Genomic DNA, 18065 nt, shown 5'->3' with positions numbered 1-18065 from the left:
AATATTAAAACTAGAAGAAAATGGGACGACACTGGTATCTGTTATTTCCTTCCCATTATGGATTTCCCCACCCACCGCCCCCAGGCAGGCGGGAGTGTTGGTTGAGAACACAAAATGGCAAGTTGAAGTTCCTTCTTGATTTTTTTTTTTTAATTTAATGTTTACTTTGAAAGAGAGAGAGAGGGCAGGGAAGGGGCAGAGAGAGAGGGAGAGAATCCCAAGCAGGCTCCATGCTGTCAGCACAGAGCCCAGTGTGGGGCCCAAACTCACAGAACTGTGAGATCATGACCTGAGCCGAAACCAAGAGTCAGATGCTCAAACGACTGAGCCACCCAGGCGCCCCTCCTGCTCGGATCATTAGCTTGGGGAAAGTTACCTATCTCTCTAGGCTGTGGCTTCCTTATCTGTAAAGCAGGAATGATAAAAACACAGATGGATGAAGCAGCAAGGACCCAGTTATGCCCCAAATTCTTAAAGCCCTGCTCATCAGCATTTCTGACAGAGACAGGTTCCATATCAGCCAGAAGCAGACCCAGGCACAACCGCAGTATTTCCCTCTGGCACTTTCTACTCTGATGCCTAGTCCCTCTTCCTCCTTCCCAACCAGTTGCCACCCTGTTTTATATCATGATTGGATCGTGAGCCTCTCCGACTCAGGGGGAAATGTGTACTCAGTGGCATCAGGCAAATTGATGGGCCTGAGACTATTGTCATAGGGTATGAAGGACTCTTTCTAAACTGCTAATCTGACCTTGTCACTCCCCTGCTTAAAGCCTTTCTGTGGTCCCTATTTTGCTCAGAGAAATAAAGCTCTGACTCCTCAATAGGATCTATAGGGTCCTCCGTGATGTAACATCCTGTCCACCCCACACTCCAGCCTCCAAACCACCTGCACTTCTCAAATCAGCCATGCTCTCCTGGTCCTTTTCTGTGTTGTCCAGTTTGCCCAGGACACCTCTCTGCCCCTTGACAGTTGTGATGGGGGCATCTGCTCCCCCCAGGTTTTTTCACTGACTCCCATCTCCCTGCTCTGTGTCCCGTCGGTCCCAGGCTAGGCACCCCTCCATCACCGCACTGCCACAGCTGTGGTTCAGTCGGCTGCTTATTTGTCCCTCTTGCTTCTTAAGGACAGGGAGGGCACTTTTTGCTCATAGCCCCAGCCTCTAGCACACTTCTCTCCCAGGGTGAGCAAACTGGACAAGTTTGGTGGGGCAGGAGGGCTTAGAAGTGAGGTAGAAGAGGGTGGAGGAAGGAAAGAAAGAAATTGATGCAAATTCTTCCTTTGACACCTTCCCAAGATGTCCCAGGTCATAAAGCAACTCAGGGATTTTGAATTGTAAGTCATCTTGTTTTTGACAGATCAGGTGCATGCATTTTCTATGGGATCTGGCACAGAGTAGAGTCTCTTGAGAGAAGGAACTTCTGGAATGAGGCAGGTCACGGTAAGCACCAGGGTGGGCTGGGTGCCAGGAACACGTGCTCCATCTGGAAAATGTCACAAGCTGGAGGAGGCTCCCTGGGCCATTTTCTGGAGGAATGTGAGCTTGAGCAATCAACCCTGGAAACACTGATAAGAGGTGGGGAGATCCATCTTTAGGTTGCAAACAGACCAGGGATGGGGCAGGGACAAGGCTGGGCCACTCTCCCTACTGCAGTGATTCCAGCATTTTTGGCCGCTCAGTTCCAGAGCTTATGAACAGAGACTCCTGCTCAGACAGAGCCAGGGTCACTGAGGTGCTGCCATCTGGGTCACCTGCCTCAGGGCATGGGCGGCTTCGGGGAGAGCAGGATTAATATCGGCTAACCAGTACCAGGCACACTACGGGGCATTCCACACACACACACACACACACACACACACACACACACACACACACTTTGTTTGATTGACACGCTAACCCATGAGGTAGTAAGGAGCCTTGATTTTATAGATGAGAAAGCTAAGGACCAGAGAGGTTAAGGAACTTGTCCAAGCTTACACAGTAAATGACAGAGTCCAAATTTGAACCTAACTGTTTGAGTTTGAAGATCTTACTCATCTCACACTCCATGCCAACCTTGAGTCATTCCGTCTTCACAATCTGAGTCTGACGCTCCTACTCCAGGGCAGGGCAGGGGGTGGTGTGTGTCACGGGAGAGCTACCACCATGCAGAAAGACATTAGCGAACCAGGGACCTGGGACGCGTCCATCCCCTGGGAAACCACACCAGGCTGGATCCCCTGTGCTCACCAACCTGGCCCTCCCGGAGAAGGTAACTTCGGCCAACTCGCAAAGGGCCAAGAGGAGCAGGGAGGCCTCCTCCCTCAGATGGTGCTTTCACCTCAACCAACAGCCACCTTATCCAGAGACTTATTTGTCCTGCATTGGAGACAAAAGAGAAACCACGCAGCAGCCAGATCGGAGATCTTGCAGTCTAGCAGACACTTCCCAGGCGTTCAGCAACCTCTCCTTGCAGTGACCCAGGGATTCAGGTAGGCACCAGGACTTGCCAGGGCTCACAGAAGGTTGGCAACAGCGGGCGTTGCTTCAGGGATGCTGGGAAACTTCACCTCCACCCTCCGCCCCCACGCCTGCTGGGTGGTATTTGAGATGCCAATTTGGGGCTGTCCCTCTTTGGCTTAGGGCTCTGACCCAGGTTCAAAGGCAGGGACATTTATACCTGTGGCAGCCATTGCAACCCCTTAGCAGAAAGTGGTTTCCAATCTCATTGTGAATGTAGGTTTTTGAAAGGAAGGGAAAATAAAAAACAGGAGGACTGTGGATGTCTGTTTGTGGAGGCCACGACATGGAAAATTCAAAGTGGCTTTGAGGAAGTTCCCCATTCACACCCTACCAGCAGGACAAGTTAGCTACTTAGTATGTGTTCAGAGCTGATGGGAATGGACAATCCAATAAGGTGGCCCTGTAGTCAGGAATCCATCATCAGTCCACAGCGAGCTGACCCAAGCTTTCCTCTCCTGACTCCATTTCCCAGGTGGGAACCCGTACACAGAAGCATCCTGCTTTCCAGCAGAAAATGGACTGTGCCCAATGGGACATTTCAGTGACAAACAAGGCTCCAATCTTGATCTTGGAAATATGGGCTCCTGGTTCTCTAGAACCAGACAGAGGCATTTGCTGATGAGTTAGGACACAGAAAATGAAATGGGACCAGACTCGGAGATCCAAACATGCCAAACAGCACAGCATATGAACCAAGGCAGCTCCCAAGCCAGAGCCCTGTCTCCCAAGAGAAACATTGGCTCTGAGATCCCGGGAGAAGCAAAGTACTTCCGGCTCTCCTATATGCTTATGATGGCAATTAAGCAACTCAGATGTATGTCTGGATATGTGATTGCAATTCTGGGTCCCACAAAGGTCTCATGTCATAAAAATGCCCCTCGTCTTTCAATATTTGCAAAAACAAACAGAAACCAAAAGAAAGGGGGAACACAATCTTCACGGATATCATTGCTCATGTGGAAACTACTTTATGGTGGGATCTTCACTTCCGCCTAAACTCTGAAGGGTCTTGAAATACCTCTTTTTGGGTCATATGCACAATGTGTCCTCAGGACTCTCAGGCTCCCTTCTCCCACCCTGACTTCTCAAATACATCACACTGCACCCCATACGTTCGAATGAGTCAATAACCACTCGCTTGACAGAAGTCTAAGTGTAAGTGTACTGTCCTCCTAGTGGTAGGTAGGTAAAATTGCAGGCCCAATGACAAGGAAAAATCAACTCGTTGCTCACTTCCAAAGGCAAACCTGGGAAGGGGAAGAGGGACTCAGATGCCCCAGGGACAGGGCAGATAATATAAACAAATGAAACAGACCAGGCGAGTGAGAGGGAGAGAGAGAGAGCGAGTACAAGCCCTGTCAAAAGACACAACTCCCACTGAGTTCAAGTTGATTGTCTTCTGCAGATGCATTTCAGAGTTGCCTTATCTTCGGATTGTTTAAGAGAAGCCGGAAACTCTGATTCCAGGGCGAAACCCTGTGATTTCTAGATGGTGGCTCAATTTTCTTGAAAACACTAGGTGGGCTAAATAAAGCTGCCGGTCTACCAGTCTCTAAGGCTCTGCTGTGCAGACGGTGCAAGCCGTCTCCTGGAACCGCGGTGTTAGACTGCCACTCGCCAGTCAGCATTTGCTACTGCAGCAGAGGCATCGGCTCGGCACGTACAGCTGAACCCCTGAGAACTCACGCTGCGGGAGAAGCGGAAGGTCCGCTGAGCCACCCAGGGACGGCGGCAGGCTGGCCAGCAGGCACTAAATGGCCGACTGCTCCTGCAGGAACCCTTCAGGGCCTGGGAGGCCTTTATCTGTCTCAGAAGCCAAGGCTGCTTCTCGAAGGACTTCCAGGTGTTCCTCCGCAGCAGACAGTGACTGGTCGATCCAGTCGAGGCCCCCGGTCAGGTGGCAGGCATTCCTGGTCACCAGCACCAGATGACTGACAGACAGGAGCAGGGCAGTAGTCCTAGAAAAGGCAGCAGGATCAGTGTCCCTAGGGAATGAGGGATTGAGCACCAAAGCCCACATGGACAGACTCTGGTCTGGTGTTCTCCAAACTGGAGGCCCTTCCCCGGGAGGTTGGTGATTTAAAGATGGCTCCACACTCCAATAAATTTGGGCATGGCTGGGTTAAACAACGTTAACTGAAGCCTTCTCTGAGCCTGTAACATGCGTGATAAAGCTGTAAGGACAGAATACAATGTGCTGTGGCTCACTAACTCATTTAAGACTGTGGAGACTGTTTTCTGCAGCACACCTATTAACATCTCCCAGAAGAGTGTTCTGTAGGACTATTCAGATCTAGTCCATTGGATGAGCGCATCCCCAACTGTTGCCCACTTAAAAACACGATAGACGTACCTCTGCCTGGGGCATCCCTTATTGATTTTGAATCAATAAGGCCCCGAGCTGGTTTAGACCACTCTAAAAACAAATTTTAACTGAAAACCAAACTGAGGAGGAGTGTTTTCTTTCCCAGTATTGAAAGATTCACTGTAGAATATCTTTGATGGAGTGAGTGTATATGATGCAGGTGGGACTGTATCAGATTCTGAGCCCGTAGACACAGCGGGGTGGAGCATGGGAGCAGGGCAGAAAAACCAACTGAAGCCCTGGGAGCCACTGTAATCACTGCAGTCTGGCAATCATCACACAGCAGATCTATGAAATGCTCATGTAAATCCAAGAGACAAAAGAATCTGCTTGTTCTAATGAGTTTGCATCTGGTAGAGGAGTATAACGTCAAAAGCCAACGTATACTCAGTGTACTACGGGAGGGTCACAAGGGGGGGGTCTTGGGTACGTCCTGCGGAGTCCTGCGGAACTTGAGCACAGCTTGAGCCCAGCTGTCCCTTCCATCCTTTGCCCTGCTTACCACCTGCCCCACCCACCCACCCCCTGGGGAGTGAGCGGAGATGGGGGGAGCGGAGGCAGATGGGGGAAAGGAGAGGGAGTGAAGGTGCAGGTAGGATTTACCGTGGCCAGATGTTTAATCTTAAAAATTCAAAGTCTAAGACTGGCTCCCCCTAATCCCAGGCTTCAGGAAGAGCTCGGGCCTCTATCACCATTCACACTCAAATGAATGGGGCCTGCAGCCCTGGGAACCCAATACAGCAGCCTCCTCCACAACCCAGACAGAGGACCTCACAGATGTGATAAGAACAGTGAGCTTCTCGCGTGAGAAACCGAATGACCCCTCCCCCCTCCTCACCGCGCATCCAGGAGTTTGGGGTCCAACGGAGGGTACATCGATTTCACCACATCATCCACTCTGTGGGGAGGCAAAAGGATTTCAGTAGTTCACTTCCCTGGTGTCCTTTTCTGTTCTTCCTCCATTTCTACCTTTCTTTGTCCCGATCTTCTCTTCTGATACTGAAGAGCCCCAATCTTTAGTGATTCTTTTCTCCAACTGCTTTTGCCTTCTCAGACAGACTTAAACAGGAAGACTTCTGGTTCGATTTGGGGAGTATTTTGTTTTTGGGTTTTGTTTCAGTCCCGATAGTTTTTAAAAAGTGTTAAGCTCACCCTTCTGGACTGATGTTCAAGATACGCTACTAAATTAAAAGGGCAAACTGCCGAACGATATCTAAAGTTTGATGGGTCCACTGGCATGAAAATAAATAAACAAAAGCTATGAAGTGCAGCCGCTGAGCAGTGTGGAGGAATACCCAGCATTCAATCGTGTTACTGCCAGGGATTGGGGTGGGGTGGAAGTTGGGGTTCCTTCACTTTCCAATCTATTTCTGCATTTTGACTTCTGTTAAGTATTACTACTATTGTGTTTTTTAAAAAAGGTTAAATATAGTTATATAGAACACACACACACACACACACACACACACACACAAAGCCTACAAGTTTAATTCGGGTCCAAACTGCTCCAGTGGATTTCCTTTACATACGGTACAATTCGTCGTTAATTTTTTTTTTTAAATCAAGTTCAGAAAGGAGCTACTATTCATTCTGATTTGCACGGTTCAAGATTTTTATCCAAATCCTCGCTCCTGGACTGCGTGGTAGTCAGGAAGAAAAAATAATGATACATTGTTTGATTTTGAAAAGCACTTGAAAATAGGTAGATGCCCTCCAATGTTCTTGTCTCGGGGCTGAGGGGCTGGTGAGGAAACGCAAAGAACATCAGCGGCCGTCTTCGCCAGCCCCTTTCTCTGTAGTGCCCTGGAGCTGAAGCCACTCGCCTTGAAACTAATATGCTATCAACACACTTATGTGGAATAAATGGAGCAAGAAAAACAACGGGGACAAAAAAAGGCCAGATGAAGAAAGAAGTGTTAAAGGCAAAAAGATAAAGCAAGGGCACTGACTGAATTATGGCAGGGAACATTCTGGAAGCAGCCCAAGGGGCTCAGTAGGATGGGCCAGTGTGCACCAGGTTAGGTCCACTCTCTGAGCAATGCCACACACACCCCCTCTCAAAACAGGGCTAATCCCCAGCCCCAGGGACTTCCTTCCTCCCCAGAAATCTCAATCTCTTTCCTCCTCCCACCGCTCCTGGCAATGCCTCCTCATGACAACCAGGTATCACAGGAACTGCGCAGGCCCCAGGGGTGGCTCTTGCAGTGACTGGAAGCACGATGAAGGTCCAGCAGACAGGAGCAGTGCAGAGTCTCTACTAACAAGGGGTGGCCAGAGGAATGCCTGGTTCCTTACCCAGGGCCTCGGCTGCAGGGCCTTCTGGCCAGGCTGGTACAAGTCCCATAGCTACACCCACCCGGGACAGCTCCAGTTCAGAAAAGCCAAGAACTCTTCTGAGCTGAGTCCCTCCCTGGGATTTTCTCCTTCCTACTTTCTCAACTCTCTGAATGCCCTGGACAGAGTTCAAGTGCTCCAACTCTCATATTCCTTCAGAGGGCTGGTTCCTCGTGATCTAGCCGAGGCCATGGCAACCAGGAAACCGAGAGTCCCTGGAATTCACAGGGAGTGCCACCATTCCAACCGGGGACGTGGAGGCACTGTCCGGGCAGTAAGGCTGCTTGGCTGATTGAGAAAACATCCTGGACCTGGCCAACTCCCGACTCAGGCACATCCACATACCAGCCACCAGATGGCAGCACAAACGCAGTACCACCCTTCTCCCTAAGAAAAGGGCTTTATACTTCTCCACAGTCAAGCCCAAACGAGGGGGTGTAGTTGTTGACTACAGTCCTGCCGGTTGCCTCCCACGTGGGGTTTTGCAGACAGCCTGGCATTTGGGATATCTGAATGAGGTATGGCTTCTCTTCCCCCCCGTCCCCACACCCAGTCCTGAAGGCTGCTGGCTGGGCCAGTGGTTGACAGGGAAGTGGCAAGGAGCAGGTCCCTGAAACTGGTCTCCAGTACAGATAGGGCAGGGTGGGGGATGGTCACTGCACGAGGGTGTGGACACCGGCGGGAAATGTGCTTCCTGGCCCAGAGCCTGGGAAGAAGGGAAGGCAGGCAGCCCCAGCTGGTGTGGGGCTGAGGGAGAGGCAGCAGACACAGTGGGATCTGCAGAATGGACTAGAAGAGTCGGCCCTAGTCACATGCTAGAATTCCCCAAAAAGCCAACCAGAGGAGGAGGCCCATGGGAGGCGGGGGGCACTGTGTGAGACAAGTATCTAAACCCTGGCTTGGTCTCTGAGAATTTAAACCTTCCTGGACGCTCTGTAAATGTCTGGGACACCTGTAACTGAAGTGACCTATGTAGTTTCCTTGAGGAGCCTGGCCCGCCTGCCACCTCAGCTTCCGGTCCCTCCCTCCTCCCCATCCCCCCACTCTCCGCAGAGGGTGGGGACCTCAAGGCCCACCAGCTCACCTGGGGCTGATCCGCTTGGCCACCACGATGATGTCACTGACACTGGCTGAGGTCTTCATCTTGGCCCCGGAGCCCATTGTCATGGCAACAAGTTTTTCTGTCAGAGTGTGACAAATCTAACACAGCAGGGAGGGGAGGGGTGACTGAGCGGGGGGCGCTCCAGCTCCCCCAAGAGTTTCTGCTGGCCCCACAAACAAATATGGCCCCTGCCTTGGGTTCCACCCCACACCAGGGGCCCCTAACCTAGTGGGCAAACTGAGTGAAAAGCACACAGACGAGAGAAATGGGATGGAAGCAGCAAAAGCCAAGGGCGCCGTCCAGCGAGGAGGGAGGGGTGGGAAGCTGAGATCAGGGTCACGGTTTCGGTTTAGAGGAGTCTAAGCTGAATTAATCTGTCTAAGAAAAATCATGTGCTCTAATTTCGCCTTGTCGTTTAGGGGGAAAAACCTACTTTCTCTTTCTATTCTTTCACCTCATGGTTTAGTCTTCCAGAAGGCTAGATCTCCCCAGTGGGGCACCCTCAGGAACACAGCTGGACAAAGGACAACTGTCCCCTTGAAGCACATCCTCCAAAAGCAGCACTTAGTTCAACAATTATCTGGGGTGACACCATGTTTGTCAACACAGCCATGGCAAATGAGTCTTCGGAAAAAGCAGGAAAAAGGCATGACTACCACCTGAGGCCTTTCTCATCCATCAGCAGTGCTGGCCACCCCCAAAAGCTTGGTTCCCCACTTCCACACCTCCCCGATGTTAGAACCTGGATGTGCTTCTGTCCCTTGCAAGTAAGTGCCATTACCTGTCACCTACTTGGGGCTGGAAAAGAGGGTAGAAAGAAGGCCAAGAGCTCACCCAGGAGAGAGCCGAGGCCCCTCCTGCAAGTCCCCACCACAGGGACTCAAGGGCAGGTGGCCAACCAAAAGGGCCTTCAGACCCCAGGGCCTCTCCCCTCTCCTTGGATCTGAGAATCTCAGGCTGGACCATTGATTCCAATCCAGTAAGACTCCTTCCTGCTGCTGACTTATTCCCCAGCTCAGGTGTCATAGGCAGGGACGGGGACAAAACCTGGTACCAGGACACATGCTAGCTGGGAGATGGGAAATGAATATGGTATAATTGCTCTAGTCATTAGACCTGTCTGTAACCATATCTACACCCAAAGAGCTCCCTGGAATTAAATAATCCTGGACCCTAGGACAATTTCCTAGTAGACACTCCTTTGTCCCCCAAGAGAGACAGCTACAGGAGACGTGGGACGAAAGACATCATCCTATCTGTACTGAATGACACTGGAGAAAACATGGGCTGTTTCTGAAATCTTGAATAATTACTGGACAAAAAGATAAAGGTTGTAGTTTCCCAGGTTACGCGATGAAGAAACTGCCAATATCTGCAACTGACCAAATATTTCAATATTATTCTTATCACACAAGGATTAAAAAACCAAATGCTGGGGCACCTGGGTGGCACAGCCGGTTAAGCGTCTGACTCTTGGTCTCAGCTCAGGTCACGATCTCTCGGTTTGTGAGTTCGAGCCCCACATCAGGCTCTGTGCTGACAGCTCAGAACCTGGAGCCTGCTTAGGATTCTGTGTCTCCCCGTCTCTTAGCCCCTCCCATGCTCATGTCTGTCTCTCTCTGTCTCTCAATAATAAATAAATGTTAAAAAAAATTTTTTTTAAAAACTATAGGAGACAAGACAATCATTAAAAAAAATGCTAACAATATAAAAATTACCCCAAACTATAAAAACTAGCCAAAACACAAACTGGATGCAATTTTCCACCCAATCATGGAGGTTGCAGGAATTAGAAGAAAAAAATCTGCCTTCAAGTACAATACTCATGGTTTGGATTTTTCAACACCACCGACCGTCCCATGTGGCTGACTACCGTCCCAGCCAGAGAGGGCCAATGAAGGACTTTCTAGTAACTGGGGAAGTCCAGATACAGAACTCAACTCACTGAGCAAAGGGCTGAGCTCTCTGTTAATGAAGGAAAGTGCCCAGAGGGAAGCTGGGGAGCCCACTCCCCCTCAGCAGCTACACAGACTCGGGCACACTGCCTTCCCCAATTGGTGAAAATGTGGCCAGTGACCACGTATGTGGCCTTTCTCACAGGCCACTGTATTAGCAGGACCAGGTGAAAGAAAACCTTTAAAGGGTCTTGAGAATGCTCGCGTATAACAGACCACCCAGGAGGGAGTGGAAACAGCAGAAATCCCAAGCGTCAGGCATGTTTAAAAACCTTCTTGCACGGGTTCAGGGCCCTTCCTAAGATGCCCTTCAAGAGTCTGGGCACAGAGGCCCCTGGGTGGCTCAATCGGTTGAGCATCTGACTTCGGCTCAGGTCATGATCTCACGGTTTGTGAGTTCGAGCCCCACATCAGGCTCTGTGCTGACAGCTCGGGGCCTGGAGCCTGCTTCCGATTCTGCGTTTCCCTCTCCCTCTCTGCCCCTGCCCCGCCCTCTCTCTGTCTCTCAAAAAAACAAATAAATGTTAACAAGAAAAAAAAAAAAGAGTGTGGGCACAGGGGTGATTTGGTGAGCCCCTCCACCCCCTTATCTCATGGGAAATCCAAAAGTATTACCTTCAAGATGGCAATGCAGTGGGACATGAGACCCCTGGGGAGACAAAAAGAATCTGTCAGTGCTCCTCCTTGCAGACCCACCTGGCTCCGGCCACCAGCTCGGCTCCTCATGTAGCTCTGACCCACCGGGACACCACCGAGAGTAGGACTGCCTCAGGGTTAAACTGAACAGGTCCACGAGCTAAATGAGGAGGAACCTTCTTTCCTTTCCCTTCCCCTCCCGTATCCAGCCCACTCTCCCAGGCAGCACTCACCTCTCAAGGCATGCTTTCTGAGAGCTCTGAGCTTCTGACACTGTTCCCTCCACCCCGTGTGACTTTCCCCTTATTCTCAGCCTCTTGAGCACCTCATCTTTCAAGGCCCAGGTCAAAAGGCACTCACTCCGGAACAGCCTTCATGAAAGCCACCTCCACCTCCCCATCCCAGGCAACTCTAGACATCGCCCCCTGTGTGTGCTCACGGCGCTGTGCAGAGACCCACTAACGTTTCGGAAATAGTGTATTTAGTAGAATTCCTAACAGCTGCACTAACTGGCCCAGTGTCCTACATGCAATGTCCCCCACACGTCTGCTGGTGAATGACAATGGCACAGAATGGCACACACTTCTCAACATGTAGAGGCTCCTGCCGGATGGAGAGATCCCTGAGGGATCCTGGAGACAAAGGCTGCATCCCTGGAGCCTGGGTGTCAAATTCACGGGCCCCCTAAGGATAACCCAAGCACATCAAGGTGACTCTGTAACAACCTCTGCCACACGTCTATGGGCCTCAGTGTTTAGATCTACAGAATGGGGGGAGGAAGGACAAACACTGTCATAACATAATCTGATTCTCTACCCCCCGACGCTGAGGGCCGGGAAAGAGCTGTAAGTGACTCAGTGCTCCCGGATGCCTGGTCAAGTCCTGTGGCAAAGGAACCTAGAAAAGGGCACCCAGAGGCCCATGTGCCATCTCCAGGGGACTGAAGGAAGTACGCGGTCCGCGGTCCCCAAGGCCTTACGAGGCATCTTCAATCCAGTCTTCGTTCTCCAGAATGGCCTCGATGTGGGGGTTGGTGATGACCACATCGTCCAGTTCCAACTCAGACGGCTCCGACTGGGTCTCCATGGCACCGATGAGGTCCACAATGGGCCTGGAAGGAAATGCCCAGGTGAGTGGTTTCGTGACGGGTGACTGTCGCTGACCCTCTCCTCACCGAGGCCCACACATCCCCCAACAGGATGTAAAAAGTTAGCAAGTTAAAGCAGTGACCCCTTGTCCTGGAGCCACATTTAACCTTAGTCGGACCGCAGGTGCGGGTGGGGCACGTGGCTAGACATGGGTCACAGAGGCAGGCAGGGCACTAAGGACAGCTGAAGCAGAATGAAATGAGCCACTAAGAGAAAGGGCAGGGCCACAGCCATAGGAGGCAGATGTATCAGACAGGGCTGCTCCTTCAGCACAAAATAACAGCCTTCTTGAACCCATTTTTCCTTCAAGCCTACCTTTTCCAGAGAAGCCGAAGTTCCTATTACCCAAACCTACCTGGTCTGCAGAATTACTGTCGGGAAGGACTTTGGTCCTACCCCTCCTCGTTCTACTGGAGAAGTGGGAGGAATCACAACACTGACTTTACAACAGGGGACGCCAGAGAATTCCGTTGAATAGCAGAACTTTCCTGGGTCATATAAACGGGCATTTACAAATTATCTACCTCTTAACAGAGATGCTGATAGGATTCAGACAGAGGGATAAGAGAAACTAAGGGTGACCTGCCATGGTCCCTCAAGGGTCGATCCGTTAAAACACCCCTAAACGGAAAACTAGATCATGCTTACAAAATAGATTGCACATAAAACGCATCATGAAGAAATCCGTGCAAAGAGGGAGACAGTCCTCTGCTGGGATTTCACACAACCCAGTATCTGCTGCTTCCATGTGTGGCTGGAATGCAGGCCTGGGATCTCCGTTCCTACGAGTTTGGCTGGAAAGAAGTTGGATGTATTCAAATGCTAAGGGAAGTGGCCACTTCTGGATAGATGGCCACACCTTTGTGGTAGGTGAGCCCGTTCGGTCACTTTCTCCTTAACTCAGTGGCAGAGTCAGAGAAGGCTCAGGATGTTGCCAAGCTCCGAGGTGTTTCTTGGAAAGGGAGCCTTCGGGTACCATTTTAGAGACAAAAAGCTGAGCTAGAGTTGTCCACTACCAAACTCCTTGGGCTCCTCTCTTTTTTTTCTGCTGTTGGAGCCCCTGGCAGGACCCACCCCTTCTTCCTTCCCCTCCCCGGGCCCACTCACTTGGAGTCATAGCGCTGCAACAGGTCCCGAGGCCGGCAGTAACGCTGCCTGCAAACCACCACCAAGGCTGCAAACGAGGCCAGGAAGATGGTGGCCAGCACACCTATGGCGACAATCACCACAGTCTCCATGCTTCTGGGTGGCTCCCTCGGTCCCAGTCACGTCCCCAGCAGGAGCTAAATCTTGAAGGACACAAGGGCAGAGCAGGCCTTGGTAAAGAAGCAGCAAAAGAGAGTGGGGCAGCGGGGTCCTACCTGGGGGGGGGGGGGGAAGGTGCGGAGAGCCAGGTTCCCCCCAAGTCACCTGCAGAGACCTGAGGGCCTGAACAGAAACGAGATGCATTTTATGTCATGTCCCAAATCTGCCTTTTGTCTAATTAAGAGTTTGCCACCTGCTGGACCAGGTTGGCTTTTCAAATCTGCACAAAAGGAAACATCATAACTAACACCGTTGTTTTCACATCTACACCAAGTGCAGGAAAGAATACCCTCCTAAGAAGGGCAGGATTGCATTTACTGAGAATCTACTCTGTGCCTGGCACTTTGTGTGTTAACTCTTCTAACAATCCTGAGGTAGGTATTAGTATTCCCATTTTACAGCTGAGAAAACAGGTTCAGGAAGGTTAAGTAATCTGTCCAAGGTTCTGTAGTCTGAAAGCAGAAACGCATTCACTTAAACTGGGCTGGGCATCCACCTCCCCTCACCTTTCTAAGAAGGGAAGAAGATTCTAAACATTGTGGAAAGGCATTTGACTGTCACTTCCCGTGTTGGAAACTTACCACTGATGGTAACATGTTCATTGCCTATTGTCTGTTCTCATTCAGGGGGTTCTTCCACACCTATCCGAGACTCAGGCGGAGGAACAAGGGGCATCTCAGGGAACTATGTATTCATCACAGGCTCCTACTAGTGTGCCTTTGAGCAAGTCTCTTCCCCTGTCTGGGCTTTAATTTCTCCATCCATCTGCACAAGAGGGGCCTTGGTCTAGGCGTTCCTATGATCCCAGGATGATGCAGAACTTATTCTATACTACATGCCTCAGAGGGTTTGAACGTTCCCGGTTGGCATTCAATAAGTATCTACTAGGCACCAAGCACTAGGCTGGATTCTGAAGATTGGAGATAATTGAGACATTAACCCCAAACCTTGAGGAGCTGAGACACAGGTGTACAAATGGACACATGTTTTCTGTTTGCCGGTCAACCACTTCCCCAGCTCAACTCCTGTGCTGTGTCACATGCAGAGAACACGGACAAGAGGTAACTCTACTTGTATGATATTTTCTGCGAAAGCCTTCTTCCCAGGGCAGATGTTGTTTGAGCTGGGTTTTGAAGGATGAGTAGGAGTTTGCCAGGTGGACAACATAGGGGCTTGGCTGGCTCAAAGTGCCAAGGAGGCCTTTCTCAAAGTTTTCACAAAGCTGTCCTACCACCTGGAACTCACTTGCTCAAGAGGCTGAGAAGGCTGGGGTCTGTCTCTTTTATTTCTGTATCTCCCATAGGAGGTGGGGGTGGGGGATGGGGGGTGGGGAAGGGGGTGGGGAGGGTAATTCTCAGCGTCTGCCTCAATTTCTCTAGATGTGTGTTTCTCTACACTGTCCCTCCTGAAGGGCTACCTCCTTTAGCCCTTTTCCTTTTCTCATTTCTGTGTCTCTGTGTTTCTCCATTTTCCTCTCCAGGCATCTTACCCCCTCCCCAGCGTTTCCTGTCCCCCCCTCCCCCTGCACCGTGGCCTCCCAAGACCACCCGCTTTGTTTCCTGGCTTCCTGTGGGCGTCCTGAGTGTGTTTCTCTGAGTCCCTATGAGCGTTCTGAGTTTTTGCGGCCTTTCTCGGAGCGTCGTGTCAGAGTGTGTTTCTCTTTTTCTCCGTGTATTTTTCTCTGTGTGTTTCAGGATAAGTTTTTGTCTCTTTCTCTGTCTTTGTGTAAGCGTGTGGGTAGGTCTCGGTTTATTGGTGTGTGTGTGTGTGTGTGTCCCCCACCCTCTTCACCTCCAAGGGGCTCTAAATCCACCAGGATAAAACAGCCCCGAGCCTCCGCCTCTTTCCTTCCCCCTGCCGGGAACACCAGTCCCAACACCCAGGTCGGAAGAAGGGACCCCCGGCCCGGCCCGGCGCGAGGCTCGCAGGGCTCCCAGGCGCGCAGCTCCCACTTTGCCCAACTTGTGGGCGCCCGGGCTGCAGTGCGCGGGCTCCGCGGCGCCAACAAAGGTGCCGCCGGTCCGGGCCCCCCCCTTCCCCGCCATCGGCCCCCATCTCCTGGCCCCGGGACCCCGGCGCGCCCGGACGCCCTCCCTCCCGCCGCTCCGGGGCGCGGCGAGGCCCACCCACCTCAGGCCGCGGCCGCAGGACGCATCCCGGGGGCGCTCCGGCCGCCCGGCCCCGCCGATGGCAAAGTCCGGGCGCGGGACTCGAGGGCGGCTCGCAGGAGCGGGGCATGCCGGGAAGGAGCTGGGCTGGCCGAGGAATCAAGATAAAGTCCCCGGGAGCCAAACCCCCAGGTCGGGGGGAGGGGGGCGGGGGCCGGCCGCCGCGTCCAAATCCCCCGCTGCCAGGCGCCGCCGTCCCCGCCGGGCCGGGGGTGGGCGGGGTGGGGGGGGGGCCGCGGGGAGGCCCTCCCTCAGCCACCTGGCAGGCGCTCCTCGCACCCCTCCCCCCCCTCCCCCTCCCCCTCTCTCCCCTGGGGCCCCAGGCTCAGAGGGAGGCCGCAGGGTCCTTATGGCCACCCAACCCCTACGGGCCGGCCGTCCAGGGGGGCCGTGGAGCCCTAGCAGATTCCGCTGTGGGCTGGTCAGGGAGCCAGTGCGCCCCTACACACCGTGGTTTAAATCCTGGCTCTGCCACTCTCTAGATGTGGGCAACTTCTTTCACTTCCCTGTGCCTTGGTTTCCTCATCTGCAAAGTGGGCCCACTACTTGTAGGCGTGCTCAGAGCTGATAAAAGGGTCAAATGGCATGATGCATGCAGCGCATTTAAGAGTGCCTGACCCAGGGTAGATGCAAACCAGCGTGAGCTCTCTTGACAGTCTCATCCACACTGGACACACAAGCAGGCCCACCCCTAACAGTTGCTGTGCCAGGGACAAGCGGAGAAATGCAGGACTCTGGCTGGCCGTCCTGCCCCTTCTGTTTGTGCTCTACTCCAGCGACCAAAGGGAACTCACACTATTGGTTCACCAACCCTGCTCTGCAAACAGCCACCTCTCTGCCATCCCTCAAGCCTAAGGATGCCCACACCAGGAGGTACAGGTTGCCTTGGAAGGATGGAGGTGGACACAGGCTCTGGAGACAGGCTGGGCTCTGGGGGCAGACTTGTTTTCAGAGTCCAGTGAGCCAGGAGCATGGTCTAGAAGAAGGCATGAGTTCTAGATGGTCATCTCCCTTGGCCCTCAAACTCCTAGCCCTGTAAGGAAGAGGCAGAATCAGAGTGAGGCCCACTACAGCCTGGGAGTTAAGGCAGAGACCCCATCAACTAATCTAAGGTCAGTACTGGTGACAAGTCCCAAAGGGGGCAGACTAGGTCCCAGGCAGCTTAATACAGTCTCTGCAAACTGGTCACTCCTAGGTTACTTGAAATCCACAGAGGTGGTTGTGGGTTTTTGTGGGGGGTTTTGGGTTTTTTGTTTTTCTTTTTCTTTTTCTTTTTTTTTTTTTTTTGGCTTACAATTAAAAAAAATCTAGTTGCCCACATTTTAAAAAATTAACAATTTCACTTATACCTACAGATTTCCAGCTTCTCTGGGAAATTCAGAAGATCTCTCAAAACACAGCCCATATGGCATGGGTAGGAATGGTGAGTAGGAGAGGGGCGGCTGCTATCCCCAGGCCTGCTCTCCTGGCCCAGGACTTTCCCCACTGCATACAATGCATGTGCGTGCATTCACAGCTCACCTGTTTTATGGAGAGCCTGACCCAGTGACGAGCTGACACTCAGGGACAGGAAGGCTGAGGGGTGATTTTGCTAGCCTCTAATGGGCTTTCATGGAGGAGCCATGGCAGGGAGCAGGAATTCCTGACTCCTTCAAGGGCTCTTCTAGCTGCACTAAGAATCAAATTAACATGAGACAGATTAACAGGAGAAAATCAAATTTAATAGCGGACATACAGGGAATCCACACAGACGTGGAAATTCCCAAGACGGTCAGGCAAAATGGGGTATATGTGTCATTCTGCGCTAAGGAGAAGGGGGTAGGGGTCTGGGACTTCAGAGGGAAGTAATACGAGAAGAAGAACAGATATTTGGTGATTGGCCGTTTGCCTGGCTATACAGATGGCCGCTCGGATAAAATTTATCTCTGCTAATAACCCTTATTCTGGAAAGACCCTCCAGTGAAGATTCTTCTATGGAGTTAAGGGAAAAACAAAAGTTTCTCTTGAGCTGTAGGGTCTCACTTACCTTCAGCTCAAAATAATCCACATGCCAAAGTGGCCCATTCTGGGGTGTGGGGAAACTGTCCCAAACCCCTTCAGCTCTATCTGTTTAAGGAAAATGGGCTTACAGCAAAGAATGGGAATGGGTAACTGGGGACAATGAGTGTTTCCAATCTTTTGGAAATACTCTGGGAAGGATGGAGTGCTATTTTTGTCTCAGTGGTTTAAACATTTGGTGGCCTTGAGGTAAGAAGCTAAACCACATGATAAAGAAGAGGTCGTATGTGTGTATATATAGAGACCATATACACACACACACACATAGATATATACATAGATATACAAAATGGAATACTACACGGCCATAAAAAAGAATGAAATCTTGCCAATTGCAGCAACATGGAGGGTACAAGGCTAAGTGAAATAAGTCAGACAAAGACAAATATGATTTCACTCATAGGTGGAATTTAAGAGACAACAAAAGTGGGGCACTGGGGTGGCTCAGTTTGTTGAGCATCTGACTCTTGATTTCAGCTCAGGTCATGAT

The 18065-nt window shown here is 51.5% G+C and overlaps 1 protein-coding gene across 1 annotated transcript; it reads right to left on the bottom strand.

Annotated features, from left to right (window-relative positions):
- Positions 1-3647: 3647 nt before the first annotated feature.
- TMEM98 (transmembrane protein 98) lies at positions 3648-15598 on the bottom strand. The gene is made up of 7 exons (XM_042967271.1): positions 15480-15598; positions 13152-13333; positions 11876-12007; positions 10876-10909; positions 8288-8403; positions 5708-5767; positions 3648-4462 (listed from the first exon to the last, which is right to left on the bottom strand). The coding sequence occupies exons 2-7, from the start codon at positions 13280-13282 to the stop codon at positions 4255-4257; spliced, it is 681 nt and encodes a 226-aa protein (XP_042823205.1). The 5' UTR covers positions 13283-13333; positions 15480-15598; the 3' UTR covers positions 3648-4254.
- Positions 15599-18065: the final 2467 nt, after the last annotated feature.

Source organism: Panthera tigris, chromosome E1 (genome assembly GCF_018350195.1).
Source record: "Panthera tigris isolate Pti1 chromosome E1, P.tigris_Pti1_mat1.1, whole genome shotgun sequence".
NCBI lineage: Eukaryota > Metazoa > Chordata > Mammalia > Carnivora > Felidae > Panthera > Panthera tigris.
The sequence above is the reverse complement of the archived record's forward strand: the minus strand, read 5'-3'. Positions and strand labels throughout refer to the sequence as shown.